General features: G+C 44.7%; 1 protein-coding gene across 2 annotated transcripts in view; it reads left to right on the top strand.

Moving 5' to 3' along the window:
• Positions 1-26309, top strand: part of CA11 (carbonic anhydrase 11) — a 1198011-nt gene that overhangs the window by 288793 nt on the left and 882909 nt on the right. For both annotated transcript variants that reach the window (XM_073657763.1, XM_073657762.1), the window contains exon 2: positions 21051-21125. In XM_073657763.1, the coding sequence (XP_073513864.1) occupies positions 21051-21125 (75 nt within the window). The remainder of the gene's footprint in view (positions 1-21050; positions 21126-26309) is intronic.

A 26309-nucleotide genomic window follows, 5' to 3' on the forward strand; every position in this document is an offset into this window, starting at 1 on the left:
ATTACAGCTCCATCCAATTGAGGCCAATCTGCCAGGAAATCTCCTAAGTCAGTATGGAGTACTTCTTCTTTAGGCTCCTCCGGTACGGTGAGAGGCACTTCCTCCTGAGGCTTCAATAGACTTGGGCACAACTTCAGATGGTCTCTCGATACCGTTGCAGTTGTTCTTACTCCGTCTTTGCTAATTAGACAGGTTTTCCTATTGTCGAATCTGGAATTCAACACAGTGTAAGGTTCTCTTTCCCACTGGTCATCAAGTTTGTGGTTTCTCCTTTTTTGTTTTAGCACAACTTCTCCAGGTGTTAAGGGTTCTGCTGGTGCACTCTTGTTGTACTGTGCTACCTGTTTGTCTCTTACCCTATTTAGACTGTCTTCGACACAGGCCTGTACTCTCCTGTACTGCTCCTGTCGAGTCGTATCCCAGTCTTCAGTGGACATATCTGCTTCTGCCTCTACCACTCCAAGCTCCAGGTCCATGGGCAACTTTCCGGGTCTTGCTCTCATGAGGTACGCTAGAGTACAATTGGTGAAACTCACAGGTATGTGATTGTATAGATCTACCAGGTCAGGTAGTTTGTCTGGCCACTGATTTCTCTCCTCTAGCGGTATGGTCTTCAACAGGTCGATGACTATGTTATTCATCTTTTCACATAACCCATTGGTTTAGGGGTGGTACGGTGTAGTCCGGATCTTCTTACACCCGTACAGATGGCAAAACTCTTTGAACAGCTCGGCTTCAAAGGCAGGGCCTTGGTCCGTCAGTACCTTATCCGGGTATCCATGGGGCCTGCAGAAGTATGCTTGAAACGTCCTTGCTGCAGTTTCTGCCATTAGATCCTTGACGGGGGCTACCACCAGGAACAGGGAGTAGTGATCCACCATGATCAGGGCATACGAGTAGCCTGACCTGCTGGGTGACAGCTTGATGTGATCCAGAGCGACGATCTCCAGAGGCTGGGTTGTCTTGATGGACTGCAGGGGTGCCTTCTGGCTGATATAGTCCTTTCTTCTGAGGCTGCAGGGTCCACAATCCCGGCACCACCTCTCTATGGAACTCGGCATTCCTACCCAATAAAAACGATTCTTCAGGAGGGTTTCCAGCTTCTTCCTGCCAAAGTGCCCTGCTTCATCGTGGTAGGCCTCCAACACCATCTGGATGTCTGTCCTGGGCACTACGATCTGCCATACCATCTCATGGGTCCTAGGGTTGACATACCTTCGGCACAGCTTCTCTCTATAGATGAACAGCCGGCTTCACTCATTCCACAGTTGCTTGGCTTGTGGAGACGTGTCCTTCTCCAGGGAGGAACCTTCCTGGGTTATCAGTTCTTTGATACGGCTAACAACCGGGTCGCTGTCCTGGGTCTACTTCCAACTGTGTTGAGGATAGGGTTTAGTATCTTACCACGATACCTCCTGGAGGTGCGCTGCTCGTGGACCATCCTATTTCTGTGGAAGGCAGGTAGCTCAATCCCCTCCTGGTCATCCACTTCTTCTTCAGTATCCGACTGGTGCGGCATTCTGGATAGGGCATCGGCGTTGACGATCTTGTGGCCTGCCCGGTACTTGATGGTGAACTGATAGTTTGACAGCCGGGCCATCCAATGCTGCTCCATGGCTCCCAACTTAGCTGTCTCTAGATGAGTCAAGGGGTTGTTGTCAGTGTAAGCCGTGAATTTACTGGAGGCCATGTAGTGCTTGAATCATTCAGTGATGGTCCAGACCAAGGCCAGGAACTCCAACTTAAAGGAGCTATAGTTTTCTGGATTTCAAATGGTCGGACGAAGCTTGCTGCTAGCATAGGCGATCACCTTCTCCTTGCCATACTGTTTCTGACTCAACACAGCTCCTAGTCCCTCGTTGCTGGCATCAGTGTACAGCAGAAAAGGTTGGCTGTAGTCAGGGTAGGCCAGGATTTCTTCGCCAGTCTGGATCTCTTTCATCACTGCAAAGGACTCGGCTTGCTCTTTACCCCACTGGAAGGGGGGGTTTGCCTCTGTTGGACTGTCCTACCAGTAGATCTTGCAAAGGCGCTGCCTTCTTGGTGTAGTCCTTTACAAATCTCCGGTAATACCCGACCAGTCCCAGGAACTGACGTACCTCCTTGAGATTCTTTGGTTCCGGCCATTTCTGGATGGCAGTGACCTTCTCCGGGTCTGGTGCTACTCCTTCTGGGCTGACTATGTGCCCCAGGTACTGAACCTTCTGTTTGAGCAGGTGGCACTTGAAAGGCTTCAATTTCATCCCATACCGGGACAACGACTCAAATACCTCCGCCATGTGCTTCAAATGGTCCTCATACGTCTTGTAGTGCACTATCACGCCATCCTGGTATAGCAGCACGGTCTCGAAGTTATGGTGTCCCAAACAGCACTCCACCAATCTCTGGAATTCTCCAGGGACGTTGCAGAGTCCGAACAGCATACTGTTGAACTCGCAGAGTTCCATCGGGGTAGTGAAGGACGTCTTCTCCCAGTCCTCCTCAGCAACTGCTACTTGCCAGTACCCACTAGTGAGGTCAAGGGTAGAGAAGTAATTTGCAGACTTTAGTGCAGCCAGGGATTCCTCTATACGGGGCAAAGGGTATGCATCTTTGTGTGTTATGTGATTTACCTGTCTGTAATCTACACACATCCTCATGCTTCCATCCATTTTCCAGGGGAGCTGCCCATGGGCTACAGCTATCTATTATTACCCCTGCCTTCTTCATGTCATGCAACATTTCCTTCGCTTTCTGGTAGTGTGCTGGTGGTATGGGCCTGTAACGTTCTTTGATGCGTGGATGGTCTCCTGTGGGTATATGGTGTTGTACCACTTTAATCCTCCCGAAATCAAGTGGGTGTTTGCTGAATACTACATCGTATTCCTGAACCACCCTGTGTACACCTTGTTTCTGATGGACAGGAGTGGCGTCAGTCCCAACATTGAGCTGTTGATTCCAATCCCCCAGCTGTGTTTCTGAGTCGTTATCCTCCGCTCTGTCTGGTGAGGTTAAGGACTCCACTGTGTGGATAGCGTTGCTATTTACAGTGTACAATCTGGCAACAGTGGCATATCGTGGTAATTTGACTTCATCCTCCCCACAATTTAGGAGGCGTATGAGTACCCTCCCATTGCGTACATCAACCACCCCTCTGGCAGTTAAGAGTGTAGGTCTGTGCTCTGAGCTAATGGGCTCCACTACCGCCTGGTAGTTCTGTCCCTTGAGACCTATTGCTGCCCTACACCAAATCAGCATTTCACTCATCGGGGGAATCACAATGGGTGTCGGGTCTGTCACCCGTACATTACCAATTTCACCACCTGTTAGCTTTATCTGTTGCTGGTACATAAGGGCTCGGATCTCTTTCTGGAGCACCCTCCTCTGCCCTGGTTTGGCGGTGTCATCAATCTGTTGGAGCAAAAACAACACTTCTCCCAAACAGTTACCGACAATATTTGTACCAAGTATCATATACAAGTCTGTATCACCAGGATTGGACTCCACTACAATCAGTCCTTGGTCCTTTAGTTCCGCTCTTCCCACCTTCACTGTCACGTTCTTAACCCCTACTAGGTTAAGAGGAAGGCCGTTAGAGGCATACACGGAGAGGTTCGGGGCTGGCGGCTGGAGTTCATCTAAGGAGCAGTACCTTTTGTAGAGGACATCAGGTATGATGGTTACCTGAGATCCAGTGTTCAGCAGGGCAGGTGTCGCGATGCCATCCAGCACAATGGACAGGAAAGGTCTACCTCTCACGAACCGATGGTACCAGCCTGATGGGCCTGGTTGATCTACTCCTGGGTGTCGGCCCTCGGCCCCAGGGTTTGCTCGTTTAAAGGACAGTTCCGCGCTGTGTGGCCTGCCTTCTGGCAGCGTTAGCAGATGAATTCTCCTGGAGGGCGACGTTGATCGTTGGTCCTCCCACGGGGTGGTTTTGTCCTCCTCCAGGGTGGCATTGTCCTCCTACGGGGTGGCGTTGTCCTCCTTTTCCTCCTCATCCAGGGGACGTCCTCAGGGCTGTCGGCCAGTAGGATCCTTCCTTCCGGCTCGGGCTCCGTCTGTAGCTGCAGCGTGCTCAGGACAGTGGCCAGGGTTTTACTTAACTGGCGCACTTCAGAGCGTAGGCTGTCCAGCTCGCTAGGAGGCACTGTTTGCATCTTTGTTTCAGCCGTTACTGAAGGAGCAGTGGGTGCTGTGGGCACTGGGGTGGCCCCACCCTGGTAACGCTGGATAGCAGTATCTGTTGTTTCCAAGGGTTGCAGACCCTTTATAGCCATGTCCTTAAGGGTGTCAAAGGTGGCATCTGGATGGTCTAAGGCCCACCACCGTACAGTCCTGCTCTCCTCCTGGGACCTCAACCCCCGGATGAACTGTTCCGTCAGCATTTTATTTTCATTTTGTATGCTGGCAGGACTAACCTGTTTCAGGGCCCACAGAGCTTCCTGTAAGCACCAGGCGTAGTCCCGGACACTGTCCTCAGGTTTCTGGACACAGTGGTAGAACCTCATCTGGAGATCTGTCTCAGTGCGGTTTTCAAACACAGTTTGCAGTTTCTTAAACATGATGGATACTGGCTAGGTTTCAACTTCCCACTGAGAACCAGTCAATTGTCCTAGTACAACAGAGGCTCTCTGTTTGCCAGTCATAGAGTTCATATCCAGCACACCGCATATTTTTCTCTTGAATCCGGACAGGGTGTCTGGTTTGCCATTATACTGGGGGAGCCATTTCGCTCCAGGGATATACGGCAGGGCCATGGGTATCAACGGGGTCACGACCCCTGCTGGAGGAGCGGCCGCTCCGGCCTGTGCAGCGCCAGGCGCAAATTGGGCATCAGGAGCATTAACCGGGGCTCCTGTGGCTTGCTGGTCGTCGGCCATGGTTGTGCCCCCCTAGTGAACCGGAGTCTACCTTCTTCACTTCTCATCCGGTAGGCCGCAGCTCTGCTGGCGACGTCAGAGCGTCCTCTGGGCTCCTTCCAGGACCTGACGCTTCCTGGTTCGACGTCAGGGGCGGGGCATGTCCTGGGCTTTGAGCGCTTCCAGCGGTTACGCCTCTCCGATTCCCGCGGTTACGCCCCTCTTCTTCCCGCGCGGCGACAGGAAAATGGTGGACAATGGCGTGAAATCTCAGGAATGGCGGGAAACCTTCACCACAGTGAGTATCACAGTCTTTAAAGGCACACAGTACCCAGTGGCAATGGGCACGGAATCCTGTTCGTGACGCCAAGGCTGACGCGCCCCCTGGGCCGTGGGAGTACTCGGCAGCCGGGCCTCTGCGTGTGCCGGTGGGGGATATCATGGTGGCTGACCTGGTCCATGACTCAGGGCGGTCAGTAAAAAAAGGGGGAATTTGTAGGGGATTTGGAAAGTTTGTGACGCCACCTGTGGAATGCGGCAAAAGGGGTGCCGCCGCTGCGGAGCAGTCCTCTGGAGTGGGTGTTACGGCAGCAGGGATGGTGTGGCTCTCCACAGGTAGAGCTAACTCCAGGGAAGCATGGGGTGTAATGGAGGATGCTGGGGAGAGACGGCAGGATGGTCCCGGAGGAAAGATGGACACTCACACGGGGGTAAGGTTCAGTACCTTTACTGGTGATGGTGCAGACACGGTCCAGGGTACTCCGGGGGGAAGGTTGCACTTTTGGACTCTCCCCAGTAAGCGGGTATAGGGCCTCCTGATCAGTGGCTTCTCTCGCTAAGCTTCTGGCCTGCCTGGAACTAGGCCTAGCTTGGTTTCTGTCTCTCTCTCCCTTGCACCTGCTGACCTGGTGGTAGGCGCGGACCCGGTGTCCTGTATATATCGCGGGGTGAGCCTGGTATGCTCCTCTGCCCCCTTGCTACTTCTTCCTTCTCCTCTCACCTTCGACCCAATCAAGGCCCTCACTAGCCCTTCACACGTGCTGTAGGCCTTGGCTCACCTAAGCACAGCAGCCAGCGTGCTGCCTCTTCGCTGCTCTTTGAGCGTCAGCACGCTCTCAGCTCTAAACTCTGAGCAAAAACCTCAGCTGCCTGGCTCCACCCTCCCTTTATATATCCCTATCAGGGCTCCCTCTGCTGGTCTGAGGTGGTAGGGTGGAGGTGTGTGAATGTTTGAGGGCCTCTTGTGGAGAAGTCCATCCATGCACCCTTCTGGGTTCTGTGGCACCAATATGCAGCAGGGCGCCTCAATAGGTCACATGCACGGTAATCGTCATGACATGATTACTGTAGTCTAAAACAAAACCTGAGGCAACTGTGCTCCTACAATGAGCTAGAAGCCATCCACATGACAGCTTACATGCAGACTCTGTCCTTTGGGTTTTAAATTAAGTAGATTAAAGTAGTTTGTTGATTTCTCCAAAACCCCGCTCATTGGCTGCAGTCTTTATGTATTACAAGAATGTCACATCACCCTCCAGGAACAGCAGTGCTCACATCATTGGAATCGAGTATCCATTGTTTTATTTTATTTGGGGTCTTGAATTGATTAAACAGGTGTTTTCCAGGAGAGGCTGGAGAACTGGGCTAGGGCAGTGGGCGGAAGCCGGCATGACGGGATTTTGAGTAGGAGGGGTCATGGGTTAGTGGGGATGGGTTTGAGAGGTGGGGTCATTTATAAGTTGACCCTGGAAGGGGTTTTGGTCACTTTCCCTCTCCCAGGGCACAGTGCAAGTCCCGCCCGCCCTCCTTGTTTGTTATGTTTAATTTTATCCGGGTCGTAGTGGCTTGAGGTGTGTATTAGGGTCCTTGAAGTTGGTTATAAATTGGTATGGGGGAGTCATCAGGACACAGATTCCTCGGTCATAACTTGGTTTATGTCTGGTGATTGGTGGGACTTACGGCAAAGGAATGTTGAGTCCCGGGTGTGGCGGGTTTATCCTTTTATGAACCCTTTGGGGTTTTTGTTGCTACTGAGCCTCAGGTTCGCGGCTGGGAGTAAGTGTGGTTGTTTATTTTTGGGTCACTAGATTCTTTGTAGCTTCAAGGACCTTAGCACGTTTTAAAAAGTGTTATTAATTGTATGTTTATAATAAAAGTCCACTGTGGCCAATATTATCCAACCTATGCTGTTTGTTGTTTTTTATGCGAGTAATAAGGTTGTGGTTGGGCTGATGGTTATTTTTGTAAAGGGTATAAATGTGATGGCAACCACCGGAGAACTGACAATACCAATGTCACGTACATCGTTTCTAATATAAGCTGTAGCATACAACAGAAGATGACATGGGTTTTCCAGGCTTGGGGTAAATTTCTGCAGCCGCTCTATTTGACTGCAGATTGGTGATTCCTGACTGTGTGCATTACAAGGATTCTCTTTAATTGCAAAATCAAGCGGGAGGTCACAAGCTGACATATTACATGTCTCAGAACACTAATATCTCACAGCTCTCACATCTTACAGCACACATATTACATGTCTCAGAACACTAAGATCTCACAGCTCTCGCATCTTACAGCACACATATTACATGTCTCAGACACTAATATCTCACAGCTCTCACATCTTAAAGCACACATATTACATGTCTCAGAACACTAATATCTCACAGCTCTCACATCTTACAGCACACATATTACATGTCTCTGAACACTAATATCTCACAGCTCTCACATCTTAGAGCACACACATTACATGTCTCAGAACACTAATATCTCACGGCTCTCACATCTTACAGAACACATATTACATGTCTCTGAACACTAATATCTCACAGCTCTCACATCTTACAGCACACATCTTACATGTCTGAGAACACTAAGATCTCACAGCTCTCACATCTTACATGTCTCAGAACACTAATATCGCACAGCTCTCACATCTTACAGCACACATATTACATGTCTCAGAACACTAATATCTCACAGCTCTCACATCTTACAGCACACATATTACATGTCTCAGAACACTAATATCTCTCAGCTCTCACATCTTACAGCAGACATATTACATGTCTCAGAAAACTAATATCTCACAGCTCTCACATCTTACAGCACACATATTACATGTCTCAGAATACTAATATCTCACAGCTCTCACATCTTACAGCACACATATTACATGTCTCAGAATACTAATATTTCACAGCTCTCACATCTTACAGCACATATATTACATGTCTCAGAGCACTAATATCTCACAGCTCTCACATCTTACAGCAGACATATTACATGTCTCAAAACACTAATATCTCACAGCTCTTACATCTTACAGCACACATTACATGTCTCAGAACACTAATATCTCACAGCTCTTACATCTTACAGCACACATATTACATGTCTCAGAACACTAGTATCTCACAGCTCTCACATCTTACAGCACACACATTACATGTCTCAGAGCACTAATATCTCACAGCTCTCACATCTTACAGCACACATATTACATGTTTCAGAACACTAATATCTCACAGCTCTCACATCTTACAGCACACATATTACATGTCTCAGAACATTAATATCTCACAGCTCTCACATCTTACAGCACACATATTACATGACTCAGAACATTAATATCTCACAGCTCTCACATCATACAGCACACATATTACATGTCTCTGAACACTAATATCTCACAGCTCTCACATCTTACAGCACACACATTACATGTCTCTGAACACTAATATCTCACAGCTCTCACATCTTATAGCACACATATTACATGTCTCAGAACACTAATATCTCACAGCTCTCACATCTTACAGCACACATATTACATGTCTCTGAACACTAATATCTCACAGCTCTCACATCTTACAGCACACATATTACATGTCTCTGAACACTAATATCTCACAGCTCTCACATCTTACAGCACACACATTACATGTCTCTGAACACTAATATCTCACAGCTCTCACATCTTATAGCACACATATTACATGTCTCAGAACACTAATATCTCACAGCTCTCACATCTTACAGCACACATATTACATGTCTCTGAACACTAATATCTCACAGCTCTCACATCTTACAGCACACATCTTACATGTCTCAGAACACTAAGATCTCACAGCTCTCACATCTTACATGTCTCAGAACACTAATATCTCACAGCTCTCACATCTTACAGCACACATATTACATGTCTCTGAACACTAATATCTCACAGCTCTCACATCTTACAGCACACACATTACATGTCTCTGAACACTAATATCTCACAGCTCTCACATCTTATAGCACACATATTACATGTCTCAGAACACTAATATCTCACAGCTCTCACATCTTACAGCACACATATTACATGTCTCTGAACACTAATATCTCACAGCTCTCACATCTTACAGCACACATCTTACATGTCTCAGAACACTAAGATCTCACAGCTCTCACATCTTACATGTCTCAGAACACTAATATCTCACAGCTCTCACATCTTACAGCACACATATTACATGTCTCAGAACACTAATATCTCACAGCTCTCACATCTTACAGCACACAAATTACATGTCTCAGAACACTAATATCTCTCAGCTCTCACATCTTACAGCAGACATATTACATGTCTCAGAACACTAATATCTCACAGCTCTCACATCTTACAGCACACATATTACATGTCTCAGAATACTAATATCTCACAGCTCTCACATCTTACAGCACACATATTACATGTCTCAGAATACTAATATCTCACAGCTCTCACATCTTACAGCACATATATTACATGTCTCAGAACACTAATATCTCACAGTTCTCACAACTTACAGCAGACATATTACATGTCTCAGAACACTAATATCTCACAGCTCTTACATCTTACAGCACACATATTACATGTTTCAGAACACTAATATCTCACAGCTCTCACACCTTACAGCACACATATTACATGTCTCAGAACACTAATTTCTCACAGCTCTCACATCTTACAGCACACATATTACATGTCTCAGAACATTAAAATCTCACAGCTCTCACATCTTACAGCACACATATTACATGTCTCAGAACACTAATATCTCACAGCTCTCACATCTTACAGCACACATATTACATGTCTCAGAATATTAATATCTCACAGCTCTCACATCTTACAGCACACATATTACATGTCTCAGAACACTAATATCTCACAGCTCTCACATCTTACAGCACACATCTTACATGTCTCAGAACACTAAGATCTCACAGCTCTCACATCTTACATGTCTCAGAACACTAAGATCTCACAGCTCTCACATCATACAGCACACATATTACATGTCTCAGAACACTAATATCTCACAGTTCTCACATCTTACAGCACACATATTACATGTCTTAGAAAACTAATATCTCACAGCTCTTACATCTTACAGCACACATTTACATGTCTCAGAACACTAATATCTCACAGGTCTTACATCTTACAGCACACATATTACATGTCTCAGAACACTAATATCTCACAGCTCTCACATCTTACAGCACACACATTACATGTCTCAGAACACTAATATCTCACAGCTCTCACATCTTACAGCACACATATTACATGTCTCAGAACACTAATATCTCACAGCTCTCACATCTTACAGCACACTTATTACATGTCTCAGAACACTAATATCTCACAGCTCTCACATCTTACAGCACACATCTTACATGTCTCAGAACACTAAGATCTCACAGCTCTCACATCTTACATGTCTCAGAACACTAACATCTCACAGCTCTCACATCTTACAGCACACATATTACATGTCTCAGAACATTAATATCTCACAGCTCTCACATCTTACAGCACACATATTACATGTCTCAGAACATTAATATCTCACAGCTCTCACATTTTACAGCACACATCTTACATGTCTCAGAACACTAAGATTCCACAGCTCTCACATCTTACATGTCTCAGAACACTAAGATCTCACAGCTCTCACAACTTACATGTCTCAGAACACTAATATCTCACAGCTCTCACATCTTACAGCACACATATTACATGTCTCAGAACATTAATATCTCACAGCTCTCACATCTTACAGCACACCTATTACATGTCTCAGAACATTAATATCTCACAGCTCTCACATCTTACAGCACACATCTTACATGTCTCAGAACACTAAGATTTCACAGCTCTCACATCTTACATGTCTCAGAACACTAAGATCTCACAGCTCTCAAATCTTACAGCACAAATATTACAAGTCTCAGAACACTAATATCTCACAGCTCTCACATCTTACAGCACACATATTACATGTCTCCGAACACTAATATCTCACAGCTCTCACATCTTACAGCACACATATTACATGTCTCAGAACACTAATATCTCACAGCTCTCACATCTTACAGCACACATATTACATGTCTCAGAACACTAATATCTCACAGTTCTCACATCTTACAGCACACATATTACATGTCTCAGAACAATAATATCTCACAGCTCTTACATCTTACAGCACACATTTACATGTCTCAGAACACTAATATCTCACAGGTCTTACATCTTACAGCACACATATTACATGTCTCAGAACACTAATATCTCACATCTCTCACATCTTACAGCACACACATTACATGTCTCAGAACACTAATATCTCACAGCTCTCACATCTTACTGCACACATATCACATGTCTCAGAACACTAATATCTCACAGCTCTCACATCTTACAGCACACATATTACATGTCTCAGAACACTAATATCTCACAGCTCTCACATCTTACAGCATACATATTACATGTCTCAGAACACTAATATCTCACAGCTCTTACATCTTACAGCACACATATTACATGTCTCAGAGCACTAATATCTCACAGCTCTTACATCTTACAGCAGACATATTACATGTCTCAGAACACTAATATCTCACAGGTCTCACATCTTACAGCAGACATATTACATGTCTCAGAACACTAATATCTCACAGCTCTTACATCTTACAGCACACATATTACATGTCTCAGAACACTAATATCTCACAGCTCTTACATCTTACAGCACACATATTACATGTCTCAGAACACTAATATCTCACAGCTCTTACATCTTACAGCACACATATTACATGTCTCAGAACACTAATATCTCACAGCTCTTACATCTTACAGCACACATATTACATGTCTCAGAACACTAATATCTCACAGCTCTCACATCTTACAGCACACATATTACATGTCTCAGAACACTAATATCTCACAGCTCTCACATCTTACAGCACACACATTACATGTCTCAGAACACTAATATCTCACAGCTCTTACATCTTACAGCACACATATTACATGTCTCAGAACACTAATATCTCACAGCTCTCACATCTTACAGCACACATATTACATGTCTCAGAACACTAATATCTCACAGCTCTCACATCTTACAGCACACACATTACATGTCTCAGAACACTAATATCTCACAGCTCTCACATCTTACAGCACAAATATTTCATGTCTCAGAACACTAATATCTCACAGCGCTCTCGTCACTTGTCTCACAGCGCACATGACAAGGGGTACTGGCTAGTCATACTTGATGTTACCTCTAAATTGGCCACATCAGACTTTATTAAAACAAACAACAAGAATAACAAAACAACCATAGTGAAATGGAGGATGTTCCTTGAAGTCCCTGACCTGTGACGGGCAGTATATATACAGTACATCTGCTAAGGCTGAATTTTACCTCTAGCTATTGTAGCACCAGTTCAGAGGCACATGTTAACCACCCTGCCTTGTAACCATAGTCCATTACCCACGGGCACTTTCAAACCCTTAACTCGGGAGTTTCACTGCTTGCCACCCTTTAATAAAGTCCACTTGGGCGGTCCAGAACTGTGTGGGTTCCGACCCTATTGATCCTCCATTAACCACATCCACCAACTTCGTGGACCTCTCCTCCTTGCCACACTGCTATGACAGAAAGATTGAAGAATCACTAAATGACAATACATACAATATCGCCACCAGTTCCCAGACCTGAATCCCAGATTGAGAAAGTGCCCAATAACAAAGAGAGGATGGGTGGGAAATCTCTTCCTTTGGGCTGTACCCAAAATAGCTGCCCTCTCTCTAACGGTGACCACTTTATAAAACTGCCCTCCTTCCCCTAAGTTCAACCCAAATTCATGTTACCCCTTAACTTCTCCTTTTTTTAACCCTTCCTGTAACTAATCACTTTCTACACTTTATTTCCTGCCAAAAACTCTGATGTCCACCTCCATTTTGTGGCAGTGCCTAATATGGCCTCACTCCTCTCAGAGCGCATATGTCTCACATGGCTCATGTCACAGCCCAAATATCACATTGCATACATCTCACAGCGCTCATGTCACAGGATAAACAGCATGACGAGTGCATCTCTCTTCTTTCATGTCTCACAGTGCACCTGACACGCCATGCACACATCACACATCTCACAGCACTCATAGTTCACAGTGCATATGTCTCACAGAACTCATGTCAAAGTGCAAACATCATAGCCTAGGTGTAAATCACGTCTCACAGTTCACATGTCAAATAGCGCACAGGTCACACAACGCACATGTTACGCAGTGCACACATCTCATAGCCCGTTACACATCTGTCTGCACTCATGTCTCACGGCACGTCTCACAGAGCATTTTTCTCAGAGCATGTCTTAGTGTACACGGCACACTCCTCACAGCTCTCTTGTCTGGCAGTGATCGTGTCTTAAAGCACATACATCTCAGCGCACAAGTTTCAGCATATACGCCTCCCTGCACACATCTCACACCACCTAAATCAAAGAGCTTATGTTTTACAGTACTTGTGTCTCACAGAGCACAACTCACACAGCAGTCACATCTCACAGATCTCATGTCACACAGTGCACACCACCTACATCTCATAGCACTTATGTCTCTCAGTGGTCATGTCTAGCAATGTATAGGTCTCAGTGCACACCACGCCTCACAGCATATACGTCACATGAAAAATATTAATATCTGACACTGAAACAAATATATCACCAATTAAAGAACTGAACCTTTATATAACTGATAAAAATAAACAGCAGATACACTTGCCTGTTGTGCGTGTCTACAGGACTTGTCTTCATGTTCTTAAATCTTCCATAGACCTTGCACTTATTGAATTGGTCTCTAGTAGAAAATAGAGCACGTAAAATTGAGCAGAATCAATTGCTTTACAACCATATCTGATAATGAGACTTGTAAAAAGCACAGGAGAAAATGGCTGATTTTGAAGGACATATATACAGTGGTGGCCAAAAGTATTGACACCCCTGCAATTCTGTCAGATAATACTCAGTTTCTTCCCGAAAATTATTGCAATCACAAATTCTTTGGTATTATTATCTTCATTTAATTTGCTTGCAAGGAAAAAACACAAAAGAGAATGAAGCAAAAATCAAATCATTGATCATTTCACACAAAACTCCAAAAATGGGCCAGACAAAAGTATTGGCACCCTCAGCCTAATACTTGGTTGCACAACCTTTAGTCAAAATAACTGCGAACAACCGCTTCCGGTAACCATCAATGAGTTTCTTACAATGCTCTGCTGGAATTGTAGACCATTCTTCTTTGGCAAACTGCTCCAGGTCCCTGATATTTGAAGGGTGCCTTCTCCTAACTGCCACTTTGAGATCTCTCCACAGGTGTTCTATGGGATTCAGGTCTGGACTCATTGGTGGCCACCTTAGAAGTCTCCAGTGCTTTCTCTCAAACCATTTTATAGTGCTTTTGGAAGTGTGTTTTGGGTCATTCTCCTGCTGGAAGACCCATGACCTCTGAGGGAGACCCAGCTTTCTCACACTGGGCCCTACATTATGCTGCAAAATTTGATGGTAGTCTTCAGACTTCATAATGCCATGCACACGGTCAAGCAGTCCAGTGCCAGAGGCAGCAAAGCAACCCCAAAACATCAGGGAACCTCCGCCATGTTTGACTGTAGGGACCGTGTTCTTTTCTTTGAATGCCTCTTTTTTTTTTCCTGTACACTCTATGTTGATGCTTTTTCCCAAAAAGCTCTACTTTTGTCTCATCTGACCAGATAACATTCTTCCAAAATGTTTTAGGCTTTCTCAGGTAAGTTTTGGCAAACTCCAGCCTGGCTTTTTTATGTCTCAGGGTAAGAAGTGGGGTCTTCCTGGGTATCCTACCATACAGTCCCTTTTCATTCAGATGCCGACGGATAGTACGGGTTGACACTGTTGTACCCTCGGCCTGCATGGCAGCTTGAACTTGTTTGGATGTTAGTCGAGGTTCTTTATCCACCATCCGCACAATCTTGCGTTGAAATCTCTCATCAATTTTTCTTTTCCGCCCACATCTAGGGAGGTAAGCCACAGTGCCAGGGGCTTTAAACTTCTTGATGACACTGCACACGGAAGACACAGGAACATTCAGGTCTTTGGAGATGGACTTGAAGCCTTGAGATTGCTCATGCTTCCTCACAATTTGGTTTCTCAAGTCCTCAGACAGTTCTTTGGTCTTCTTTCTTTTCTCCATGCTCAATGTGGTACACACAAGGACACAGGACAGAGGTTGAGTCAACTTTAATCCATGTTAACTGGCTGCAAGTGTGATTTAGTTATTGCCAACACCTGTTAGGTGCCACAGGTAAGTTACAGGTGCTGTTAATTACATGAATTAGAGAAGCATCACATGATTTTTCAAACAGTGCCAATACTTTTTTCCACCCCCTTTTTTAGATTTGATGTGGAATTATATCCAATTTGGCTTTATTATTATGAAGATAATAATACCAAAGAATTTGTGATTGCAATCATTTTCAGGAAGAAACTGAGTATTATCTGACAGAATTGCAGGGGTGCCAATACTTTTGGCGACCACTGTAGAAGGATTGTTTTTAAATACCCTACATTTCAGTATGAGACAAGGTAGGATTAAAGGAGAAATAGATATAAGGAACTGAACTACTAAAGCACAAGTTGATGAAAATTGTCATTGTTACATGTAAATACATACTGAATGACAATCCCTTGTGATAATTTTCATGTCACCTTTGCATTTACCAGGTCATTTTAGTGGCGGTCTTCTTTAATTTTTGATTTCTCGGTTGCAGTAGGTCGTGTGCTTCATTTACCAACCCGGGCAGATACAGTTGTGTTAGGTGCCTAGCTCCAAAAGAGGAAGGGCAAAAAGAGGTTTACGAGTCTAGCAGAGGTGTGCTGAGGCTTTAGTGAGGTTCCGGGGCACAGATACAATCAGTGGAAGAGTCAAAAAGTGTTGAAAGTAGGCAGAGAATGCCTCAAGAAGAAAGATACCAAAGTATCCAGTGTCAGGCAGCGTGGAAACAGTCATGTGGCTAGACAGAGACGCGAAGCAGAATATTACAGACAGAGGCCCCAATTCATCAGTGTTTATGCCACAAATGAACACGTTGAGAAGTCACTTTTCGAACAAGTTTGGTCAGCTCAGCCAGAATGGGCAGGACTGAGGAAAGACCTGGTGTGGTGACACTCTCAAACTGACTCTACTCTCTGACTGGAATTATCTGACTGGCAAGGCATACAGAGGTGCACGCCACTTTTAAGACACTACTAATTCATTAAGAGTCAAAATCCTCTGACTCCATAACATGCCTTCATGATGAGTGATGCAAACAATGTCGGTGTTGATGAATCGGGGCCTCAGTATGAAGTTAATTGAACCTTTTCTCTCTAACCCCTGGGAAGATTGTGAACGGAACATTTACTGTATTACTCAGTGTGTAGATGACAGTATTCTGGACTGAGTTGCCAACCATCCATGAATTCCAGGACAGTCCTTAAAATTAGAAAACTTTTTTGCCTTGTCAGTAAAAAAAATGTAAGGCATCCGTGATTTTTTTGAAACTGACTGTAATTATCATCATTTATAGTTTACAGTGAATGAAGCTGATGTCTTCATATCAGAATTATGGGCTGTAGACATGGATCACTTCTAAGCATAATGATTCTTTATGGTTTTTCAGTGTGTCAGTAAAAAATATTGTCTGTCCATGTTTTTTTGATAAGCTGTTAAAAAAAACAAAAGACGTCAAGTTGGTAACCCTGATATTGGACCACATCAATGCATGTTATATCAACATTAATTGCTCCAAAATACTGAGTACAGTGAAGTCTCATACTAAAACTTTTCTATATTCACCATTCTCAAGTTGTTGTCCTTCAAGCCGTTTATTGACTGCATTGAGTACAAAGTCTGGCCATAAAAGGTACCACAATGGCAATAGCTAGAAGACACAGGGGTGCATGTTTATTTCATGTTGAATAACAAAACGTGTGACTGATGTGTGTCATTGGATAACTAAACTAAAGGGAATCTGTAACATGGTTTTTGCTACAGCATCTGAAAGCAACATGGTGTAGGGGCGAAAACCCTGAAAACCCCGATGCCATGATATATCACTGACTGGGCCTCTTGATGAAGTCTTTTTATTTAAAATCCTTGTTTTATCTGGTGCAGATGTACCAGATCTCTGTATAACCCTGGCCACACCACTGACTGGCTGAATTATGTGTGCACTGTTCATAGACAGAGAGGTGTCAATTACTGGTAATTGTGGGGTAATACTGAGCATATGAATATGGAGGACTACTTGGCAGCAGGTTTACTAGTCCTTTAGTGATAATATCTTGCTGAAAAAATAGTAATTTTATTAAAACAGCAAGCAGGCAAGTAAGAGACACTCGCTGGAATCAGGGTCTCTTTCTCTGCATTATGCTGCTTTTAACCAACCTTGGGTTTTTCCTTTTTTGTTTTTTGCTCCCTGCCTTCCCATAGCCATAACTTTTTTTATTTTTCCTCAATATGGCTGTGTGAGGGTTTGTTTTTTGCAAGACAAGTTTTACTCTTGAAGGACACCATTGATTTTGTTACGCACACGACCGGACTGACTGGCGTGAGCATGATTAGCGATCCCACTGGACCATGAACCGAGGAGTGCCTGGAGGGGCATGACTAAGTATCAACTCGGTCCGACCAAGGTCACACGGTGGCTCAGTTGACTCCGTGAACCAGAGAGGAACCGAGCAGAGGGACCAGGTGCTACTGCAGGTCAGACCCCGGTCACAGCTGTTGACCCACACCGGGGAATGCAGGAACAGGCAGGTTAGGCTGGCATACAGACAGGTGGGTATTGGCAGGCACGGCTGGAATGCAGACAGGTGGGTACTGGCAGGTAGGAACGCAGGCAGCATAGGGACCAGTACAGACTGGAATACAGGAACAGAGCCGCAGGTGCGGTAGAAAAGCAGAGCAGAGAAAAACCCGCAGGTGCGGTAGACAAGCAGGGCTGAGCAAAACCCGCAGGTGTGGTAGACAAGCAGAGCAGAGCAAAACCCGCAGGTGCGGTAGACAAGCAGAGCAGAGCAAAACCCGCAGGTGCAGTAGACAAGCTGAGCAGAGCAAATGCACACAAGGTACTTACAATGAAGTAGCGAGTGGACACTAAACTCACAAACAGAAGTACAGAGACAATGAGTTGGAGTTAGGTGCAGGTTAAGACACTGCAGGAAAAGGGAAGATACGGACATAGAGACAAACAAGTAACGGGCTAGGACACTGTTCAGACAGGAACTGAACCAGGAACAAGATAAAGAACGAGCCTGGAAACTCAGCCCCCAGGGTGGCAGAACAGACTAGAAGTCACAGATACAGGTAACAGGCCTGGGTATACAGCCCCCAGGGTGGCGGAAACAGACAAGATACAGGACAGGACCTGGCAACTCAGTTGCACAGAACACACTGAATGAAACTGTTGCTTAGGCACCTCCTACTGGGTGGAGGGGGTTTAAGTATCCAGTAACTCACAGCAATAGGCTGGGGACGCATTAGGACTGTGCACACAGTAACTATAAGAAACAGGCAGTAACCGCGCCGCCACCCTAAGCAATCAGACAAGAGACATGCACACAGCAGGTACTGGAGCAAAGTGTGCAGCCTGGACTGATAGGTAAAATAGCGATCTTGCATGGTGGGAGGTGGTAAGCCATGCCAACACGCCGCCAGGGATGTTACAGGTTTTACCATATTGTGTAATGGAAAATGGGGAAAAAAATAAAAGTGCAGTGAAATGGGGTAGATCCGATGTTTTTATCGCCCGTTATTGCATTTTATTGCAATGTTGCTGTGACCAAAAAAAATTAATTCTGGCGTTTTGATTTATTTTCTCGTTACACCGTTTACCAAACTGATTAATTCTTTTTATTTATTGATAGATCAGGCAATTCTCAAGGCGACTTTACCAAATATGTGTATATTTGATTTTTTTATTGTTTTATTTTGAATGGGGTGAAAGTGGGGTGATTTGAACTTTTATATTTTTTATTTTTTTTTTAATATTTTTTTACATTCTTTTTAAATGTTTACCTCCTTCAATAGTCTTCATGGGAGACTAGAAGCTGCGATTGTCTGATCGCCTGTGCTACACACAGTGTGTTGCTAAAACACGCTATGTGTATCTAAGATGCTCACCTGCTTTGAGCGCTGACCACTGGGCGGCATTCATAGCATCCCGGCAATGACAACTACATGGGTCTCCTGCAGATCTGGGGTCATGAAACACAGGCGCTAATGGGCAGGACTTGTGACCTGCTTCCGGCATGGCAATGTTAAATGCCACTCTCAGATATTGACAGCGGCATTTAACATGTTGACATGTTGGATCGCGATTCCACCCACGGCTGTTGGGGGAACATGACAGCTTACTCATAGATCCAAGGTGTTAAAGGGGTTAAATTGATTGGAGAACACTTGGTGACATTTTTTTTTTAAAGGTTAGCTATTGTACATAGTAGAAGGTTTTCCCTTCATGACCTGTACATAGTAGAGTAGGACTACTGAGTCCTCAATCTTGCTGACACACCTGGCCAGGTCCACATGGGAACCCTGGTGCTTGAGCTCCACAGGTCGCTGGAACTTGAAACCTAAAGCTTCCAAAATGTTATTATGAAAAAATAATTATATGGTAACCTGTTTTTTGTACCCCCTCTTGCAATCTAGGTTTACAACACTGTGACAAATCCAATGCAATTGTCAAAATCAACAAACTGCTACACACCATTACTCATTCATGTATCCTCTGGGCTGTTGAATAACACAATGTTTGGCTGTGAAGTTCACAATATTCGCCTGCATCGACATGCCCCCAATACACTTGAAGGCTAATTTGCATGTAACTTCAAAGCTTTATTTATAATTAGATTACTACTAAATAATTTACTTTACATGGACCTACACAACCATACTTCTAGTTTCAGTAGTAAAATCTTCCTGACAGGTTCCCTTTTAAAAAAAAGTCATGTTTTCAATATTATCTGTAATTAGTATAATTTTCACTTAATAACTATGACATGGTTGGGAACCTATAAAACATACGTAGCTTGTGATATTATCTTTTTTGTTCAAATTATTCATAATTTATATTGCGTAGATTCATTAAAAAAAAGTTGAGGTCATTATTGTGCATGAACATAGAGCAAACAAACGTGCCAAACATGGCAATAATGCGAGAATAAGAGCGCAACCATGAAAAAAAGAAGGCTTAGGGGTGATCTTATTACTATGTACAAGTATATGAGGGGACAGTACAAAGACCTTTCTACTGATCTTTTTACTCTGAGGCCTGAGACTGGGACAAGGGGGCATCTTCTACGTCTGGAGGAAAGAAGGTTTAATCATAATCATAGACGGAGATTCTTTACTGTAAGAGCAGTGAGACTATGGAACTCTCTGCCGCATGATGTTGTAATGAGTGATTCACTGTTAAAATTTAAGAAGGCCATGGATGCCTTTCTTGAAAAGTATAATATTACAGGTTATAAATACTAGATTCCTTGATAGGGCGTTGATCCAGGGAACTAGTCTGATTGTCGTATGGAGTCGGGAAGGAATTTTTTCCCCAATGTGGAGCTTAGTGTTTGCCACATGGTTTTTTTTTTGCCTTCCTCTGGATCAACAAGTTAGGCTATGGGTTGGACTAGATGGACTTAGCCTTCCTTCAATCTTAAAAACTATGTTACTATATTACTATGTTGCAGTGTGTTCACAATTGTTATGCTGCTTTGAATGCCTTGTTCTTGATTGTACTTTAACTATGTGTTTATGTATCTTAATATTGCCTTTGCTTATTCTTAGCACAGTTCACGCCAGCTAAGACTTATGAAGAGTGGTGGGCATACAAAGAGGCAGTCCAAGGGAGCTTTGTGCCAGGTATGTGTGTTTAATCCTCGAGTATTCAGATTTTATCATTTTTAAATTCTCTTAGTATGTAGAATACGTCTGAATCTACACTAGTTTGTATGAAACAATTGCCATTGTTTTCTATTATGCATTAAATAATATACAGTTATACTAAGACTTCATTCATACATCTGTGATTTTTCATAAATGCAAAAAAATGGTACAGATCTAAGTTTCAGGAGTGTTTGGTCAATGTTTTAATTTCACTATCAGTCTTTCATCAGTGATTTTCATGTCACTAGGTAAGTAAATGAATAAATTGCAAAGTTTCTCCTATCCTTTGTGATGTTAGTCAGGGACTGCATATGGCCTGGACATTGCTGTTTGTGATTTTCATGGACCTATAGACTGGCATGGATGATTTTTATCTGTGACGCCAATAAAAAAGAGACATGTCTCCATGATTTTTTTCATGCACTTGGGCCACAAAAAACATAGACATGTAAACATCTCCTTAGATTCTATTCGTCAAAATCATGGTTAGAACATGTACATGACTCTCAGACATCTGAATAAGGCCTAAGCCTTCGTTTTATAAGTGCTTAGCATTATTTGAGGGTTTTGGGGGTTACAGATGCTATGTCTATGAAATATAAGAAATCTCAATGTTCCAAGAAAGATCAATATGTTGCTAAAAAGGACTCTTCTTATTCATTTCTATTGTAAAACAACATTTTTTTTATAAAAAAAATGGCTCTACAAACACCTGAAAAAATCTTAAAAAGTGCTTCAGGAAGCAAAAAAATGCCTCCCAAAAATTCCCCAAAGAAGTGCTTCCTAGAGCAGTTTTCACTAGAAAACTTGTTAATTTTGACAGCCTCAAAAAAAATGTGCATATAGCCTGACAGCTGTTCTCTTAAGTGACTGCAACCTTTAAGAGTGTCCTAGGATATGACTTTAAAACAAAATGTTTTTTTTCACTGTACTGTAACCTATCATTTTTTGTTCAGCAGGATCACTATATTTTCTGATTCTTATTGTGTTTACTCAGTTGTATCTTACCTTTCGATACTCAGTAGGACAGTTCTCTCCATGCTTCCCTGTTTCCAAAGGTTTCTTTCAATTGTTTGATGCTCATTTCCATTTCATTCTTGACGGTATCCAACAAGCTTGCCTTTGGTCTCCTCTTTTTTCTTTTACCACTGACCACTGCAAATTTTTTCTTTTTTTTAGCAAATTTGGCCTCATCAATTGTCCAAAATAGGTCATTTTCTGTCTGGTGATCTTGTTTTCAAGGGAGAACTCTCAGTTTATACATCTCAAAGTGATATGTCACAAGTGGAAGCACAATTGAAGTGATCAATCTTTATTTTATTTTAACTGAGCCTTTGCACTTCGATATTTGGTCCATGCTCACCATGCGACCCCAGTTCTAGTTAAGCCGCCACTGTAATTAATGAAGGACACAATGAAAACTAAGTTGTTGACATCTACTATTTCTTCATTGTTTATTTTTATTTGAACTTTCTCATTGGTGGTTGCCATGATTTTGGTCTTCTTGATTTGTGCCTTTTAACTTTGGAATTAGCTTATTCATGTCCTTCTCACTGTCTGCCAGCAGTGCTGTATTATGTCCATATCTCAGTTTGCTGATGGTTCTTCCATTCAAGTCCAGCTTCCTCATAATTACTTCTGCATAAAGGTTGAAGAGAAAATGAGAGAGGATCCATCCTTGTTTTGTGCCCTTTTTGATCTTAAGCCATGCTGTATCGCCATACCTGGATTGCACTGTAGATTCTTGATCATCATAGAGTGACTTGATTAATGTAATCAACACCTTCACACCTTCCACAGTCAGTGCTTCCCAAAGCTAATTGTGCTCAACATAGTCAAAAGCCTTGGCATAGTCAATGAAACACAGGTGGAGCTTCTTCTTGTACACCATCATCTTTTCATGATACACCTCAGGCTTGGGATGGCATCACGGGTATCTTTGCCCATACAGAATCCAGCTTGAGTGTCAATAAGTTCTGGGTGATCTTTAGAAGCACCTTACTGGAGTGAGGGATGAAAGTGATTGTTCTATAATTGGTAGAGTCACTGACCTCATCTTTCTTTGGCATTGGAATGAAAAGTGATCTTCTCCAGTGCTATTGGCCATGTGCAGATCCTCATGATAGTTTGGAATAGTTCTCTCAGGTCAATGCCAACTGATCAGTTGTTTTGTATTTGCCTCAGTGACCATTCCACTTAACTTTCAACTACATCTGGTTTTGGTTCCTTTTGCCCCCCGCACTCCTCATATTGGTCAGTGCAGGCACTAGCATATATCTTCTTTGTGTATTCTTTTCATCTCTGCTTGATATCCTGCAGGTTAATAATTTTATTTCCATCACAGTCTTTGATAGCTGCTTGGTGTGGTAAAAAATAATTCTTTACTTGTTTCACCAAAGCAAATAATTCCTGTTATGCACACGCCCGGGCTGAGCGGCGTGTGCGTGTGATTGTAGTGATTCCACTGGACCGTGCCGGAGAGTGAATGCCTGGAGGGGCGTAACTAGGTATTCACCCGATCCGACCAGGGTCGCACGACGGCATACGACGGCAGTGCACCAAGGAGGAACCGAGCAGAGGGACCAGGTGCTACTCCAGGACAGACCCCGGACACGGCTGTTGACCCAAACAGGGGAATACAGGAACAGACTGGGAGGCTGGCACACAGACTGGTGGGTATAGGCAGGCTCAACTGGGATGCAGGCAGGCGGGTATGCAGGCAGGGGGGTACAGGCAAGCACAGCTAGAGTGCAGACAGGGAGGCACTAGCAGGTAGGAACACAGGCGGGATAGGACGCAGTACACACTGGGACTCAGGAACAATACAGGCAGAGGGGTACAGGCAAGCACAGCTAGAGTGCAGACAGGGAGGCACTAGCAGGTAGGGACACTGGCGGGATAGGACCCAGTACACACTGGGACTCAGGAACAGAACCACAGATGTGGCGGACAAACACAGCAGAGTGAGGCCGCCCAGAGAGGTGAGCGAGAGCAGGGCAGGACGAGGCCGCCTGGAGCGGTGAGCAAGAGTAGAGCAGGACAAGGCCGCCAGGAGCGGTGAGCAAAGGGTCAGAGCTGAGCGAGACTGCCGGAGCAGTGAGCAAAAGGGTCAGAGCGGAGCAAGGCTGCCGGAGCAGTGAGCAAAAGGGTCAGAGCGGAGCAAGGCTGCCGGAGCAGCGAGCAAAAGGAGCCAGAGCAGGCTAGAACCGCCGGAGCGGTGAGCAAAGGAGCCAGAGCAGGCTAGAACCGCCGGAGCGGTGAGCAAAGGAGCCAGAGCAGGCTAGAACCGCCGGAGCGGTGAGCAAAGGAGTCAGAGCAGGCTAGAACCGCCGGAGCGGTGAGCATAGGAGTCAGAGCAGGCTAGAACCGCCGGAGCGGTGAGCAAAGGAGTCAGAGCAGGCTAGAACCGCCAGAGCGGTGAGCAAAGGAGTCAGAGCAGGCTAGAACCGCCGGAGCGGTGAGCAAAAGAGCCAGAGCAGGGGGGACAGGGCTCTGTTCACACGGAACAGACAGGAAGAGAAAGGCAGAGCCAGATACCCACAGGGTACTTGCAGTGAAGTAGCGAGTGGACCACAAACTCACAAATGGGAGTACAGAGACAACAAGCAGGAGTTAGGTACGAGTTCAGACTCTGCAGAAAAAGGAAGGGAACGGAGATAGAGGCAAAACAGGTAAAGGATAGGAGAGAGTTGAGACTGGAACTGAGTGTACGGAGGAGACCGACACTGCAGCGGGATACAGGAGCGGGTCTGGGAATACGGCCCCCAGAGAGGCGGGACGAACAGGCAAGGAGCGTGTTCTGACAGGACAGACAAGATACAGGAGCGGGTCTAGGTAATCGGCCCCTAGAAGGCGAGAGGAACAGGCTAGGAGCGTGTTCAGACAGGCCTGGAAATACAGCCTCCAGGATAGGCAGACAAGAGAACACAGAACGGGACCTGGCACCTTCAGAGTGCAAGCACACACTGAATGAAACACTATGCTCAGGCAGGGATAGATGGGAGCAGCTGAGCTATATACCAGGTGACAGACAGCAATAGGCTGAGGACGCACAAGGAGTGTGACCCACAGCAGGTACAAAAAGCAGGAAGTGATCGGGCGCCGCCCTTAAGCAGCAGACACAGAAACAAACAGACAGCATGGAGGGAAGCCAGAGAGACATTCTGGACTGGAGATCAAGTGCGCGCTCTTGCACAGTGGGAGATGGACCACCATGCAAGGACGCCGCCAGGTATGTTACAATTCCCTTGTGTGACCCTTCATGTAAGATTCTTTTAGATTCATGCATCAGCCATTCATGAAGATGTTCTTGTTTTACCTGGCTTTCTTTGGAAATAAGCATTAAAGAAGCACTCCCATCAAAGTTTTTGATCTCTTAATTTATTGCTATCATCATATTATATAGCACTGTGTACTTACAATTGCTCAATTTGCCTTTATACCTAGTTAATTTTTCTCTTTTGTCTTTTTTTCTGCTTTATGTAGAAACAGGAAGTCTATTTGTCCTGCATGAGTCATCCCCCTCTTCAACTCCTGACCCAGCTCCTCTGCTCCTCCTCCCGCTAGGGACTTTTGCAGTGATGACTCATGCAGGGAAAAGTGACTTCCTGTTTCTACATTGAGTTTAGAAGTATTCAGCTAGTCTGTTTTTAATCCCCTGATGTCATAGACCTAATAGAAAAGTCAGGAATTAACTTTGTAGAAAGGCAAAATTAGAAATTGTAAGTACATAATGCCATATAAAATAATGACTGCATTATATTAAGAGGATAACATTTTTTGAAGAGTTTGCTTCTTTAAAGGGGTATTCCCATCTCCTAGTCAGAGGGATTCCGGCTGCAAGAGGGGCACTGGCCCCCAACACCTGACTTTGCTACTCTACGTCCTGGTCAGGGAAGCCCGGTAGGCCCAGAGGATCCCACCGGGTAACGGAAGGAGCGGAGCTGCCACCCGTACCCTTTTTCTGAGCGAAGTCCAGAGGGAGACCCAGCCTATCTACACACACACAGACAGGAAAGGACCCGGTCTGAAGTCTAGGAACACTCTGGTGCGGGGTCCCGATTGAGCACTTGAGTTACTCGGTGGTTGTAGGACCCCCGTTCCTGGTGACCGCAGAAATCCGCAAGGAGTAGGGAGAAGCCTTGCAGCTGTACTCTCCAC

The sequence above is a fragment of the Phyllobates terribilis genome, unplaced genomic scaffold (assembly GCF_046119375.1).
Source record: "Phyllobates terribilis strain yellow unplaced genomic scaffold, ASM4611937v1 Scaffold_12__6_contigs__length_324123572, whole genome shotgun sequence".
NCBI lineage: Eukaryota > Metazoa > Chordata > Amphibia > Anura > Dendrobatidae > Phyllobates > Phyllobates terribilis.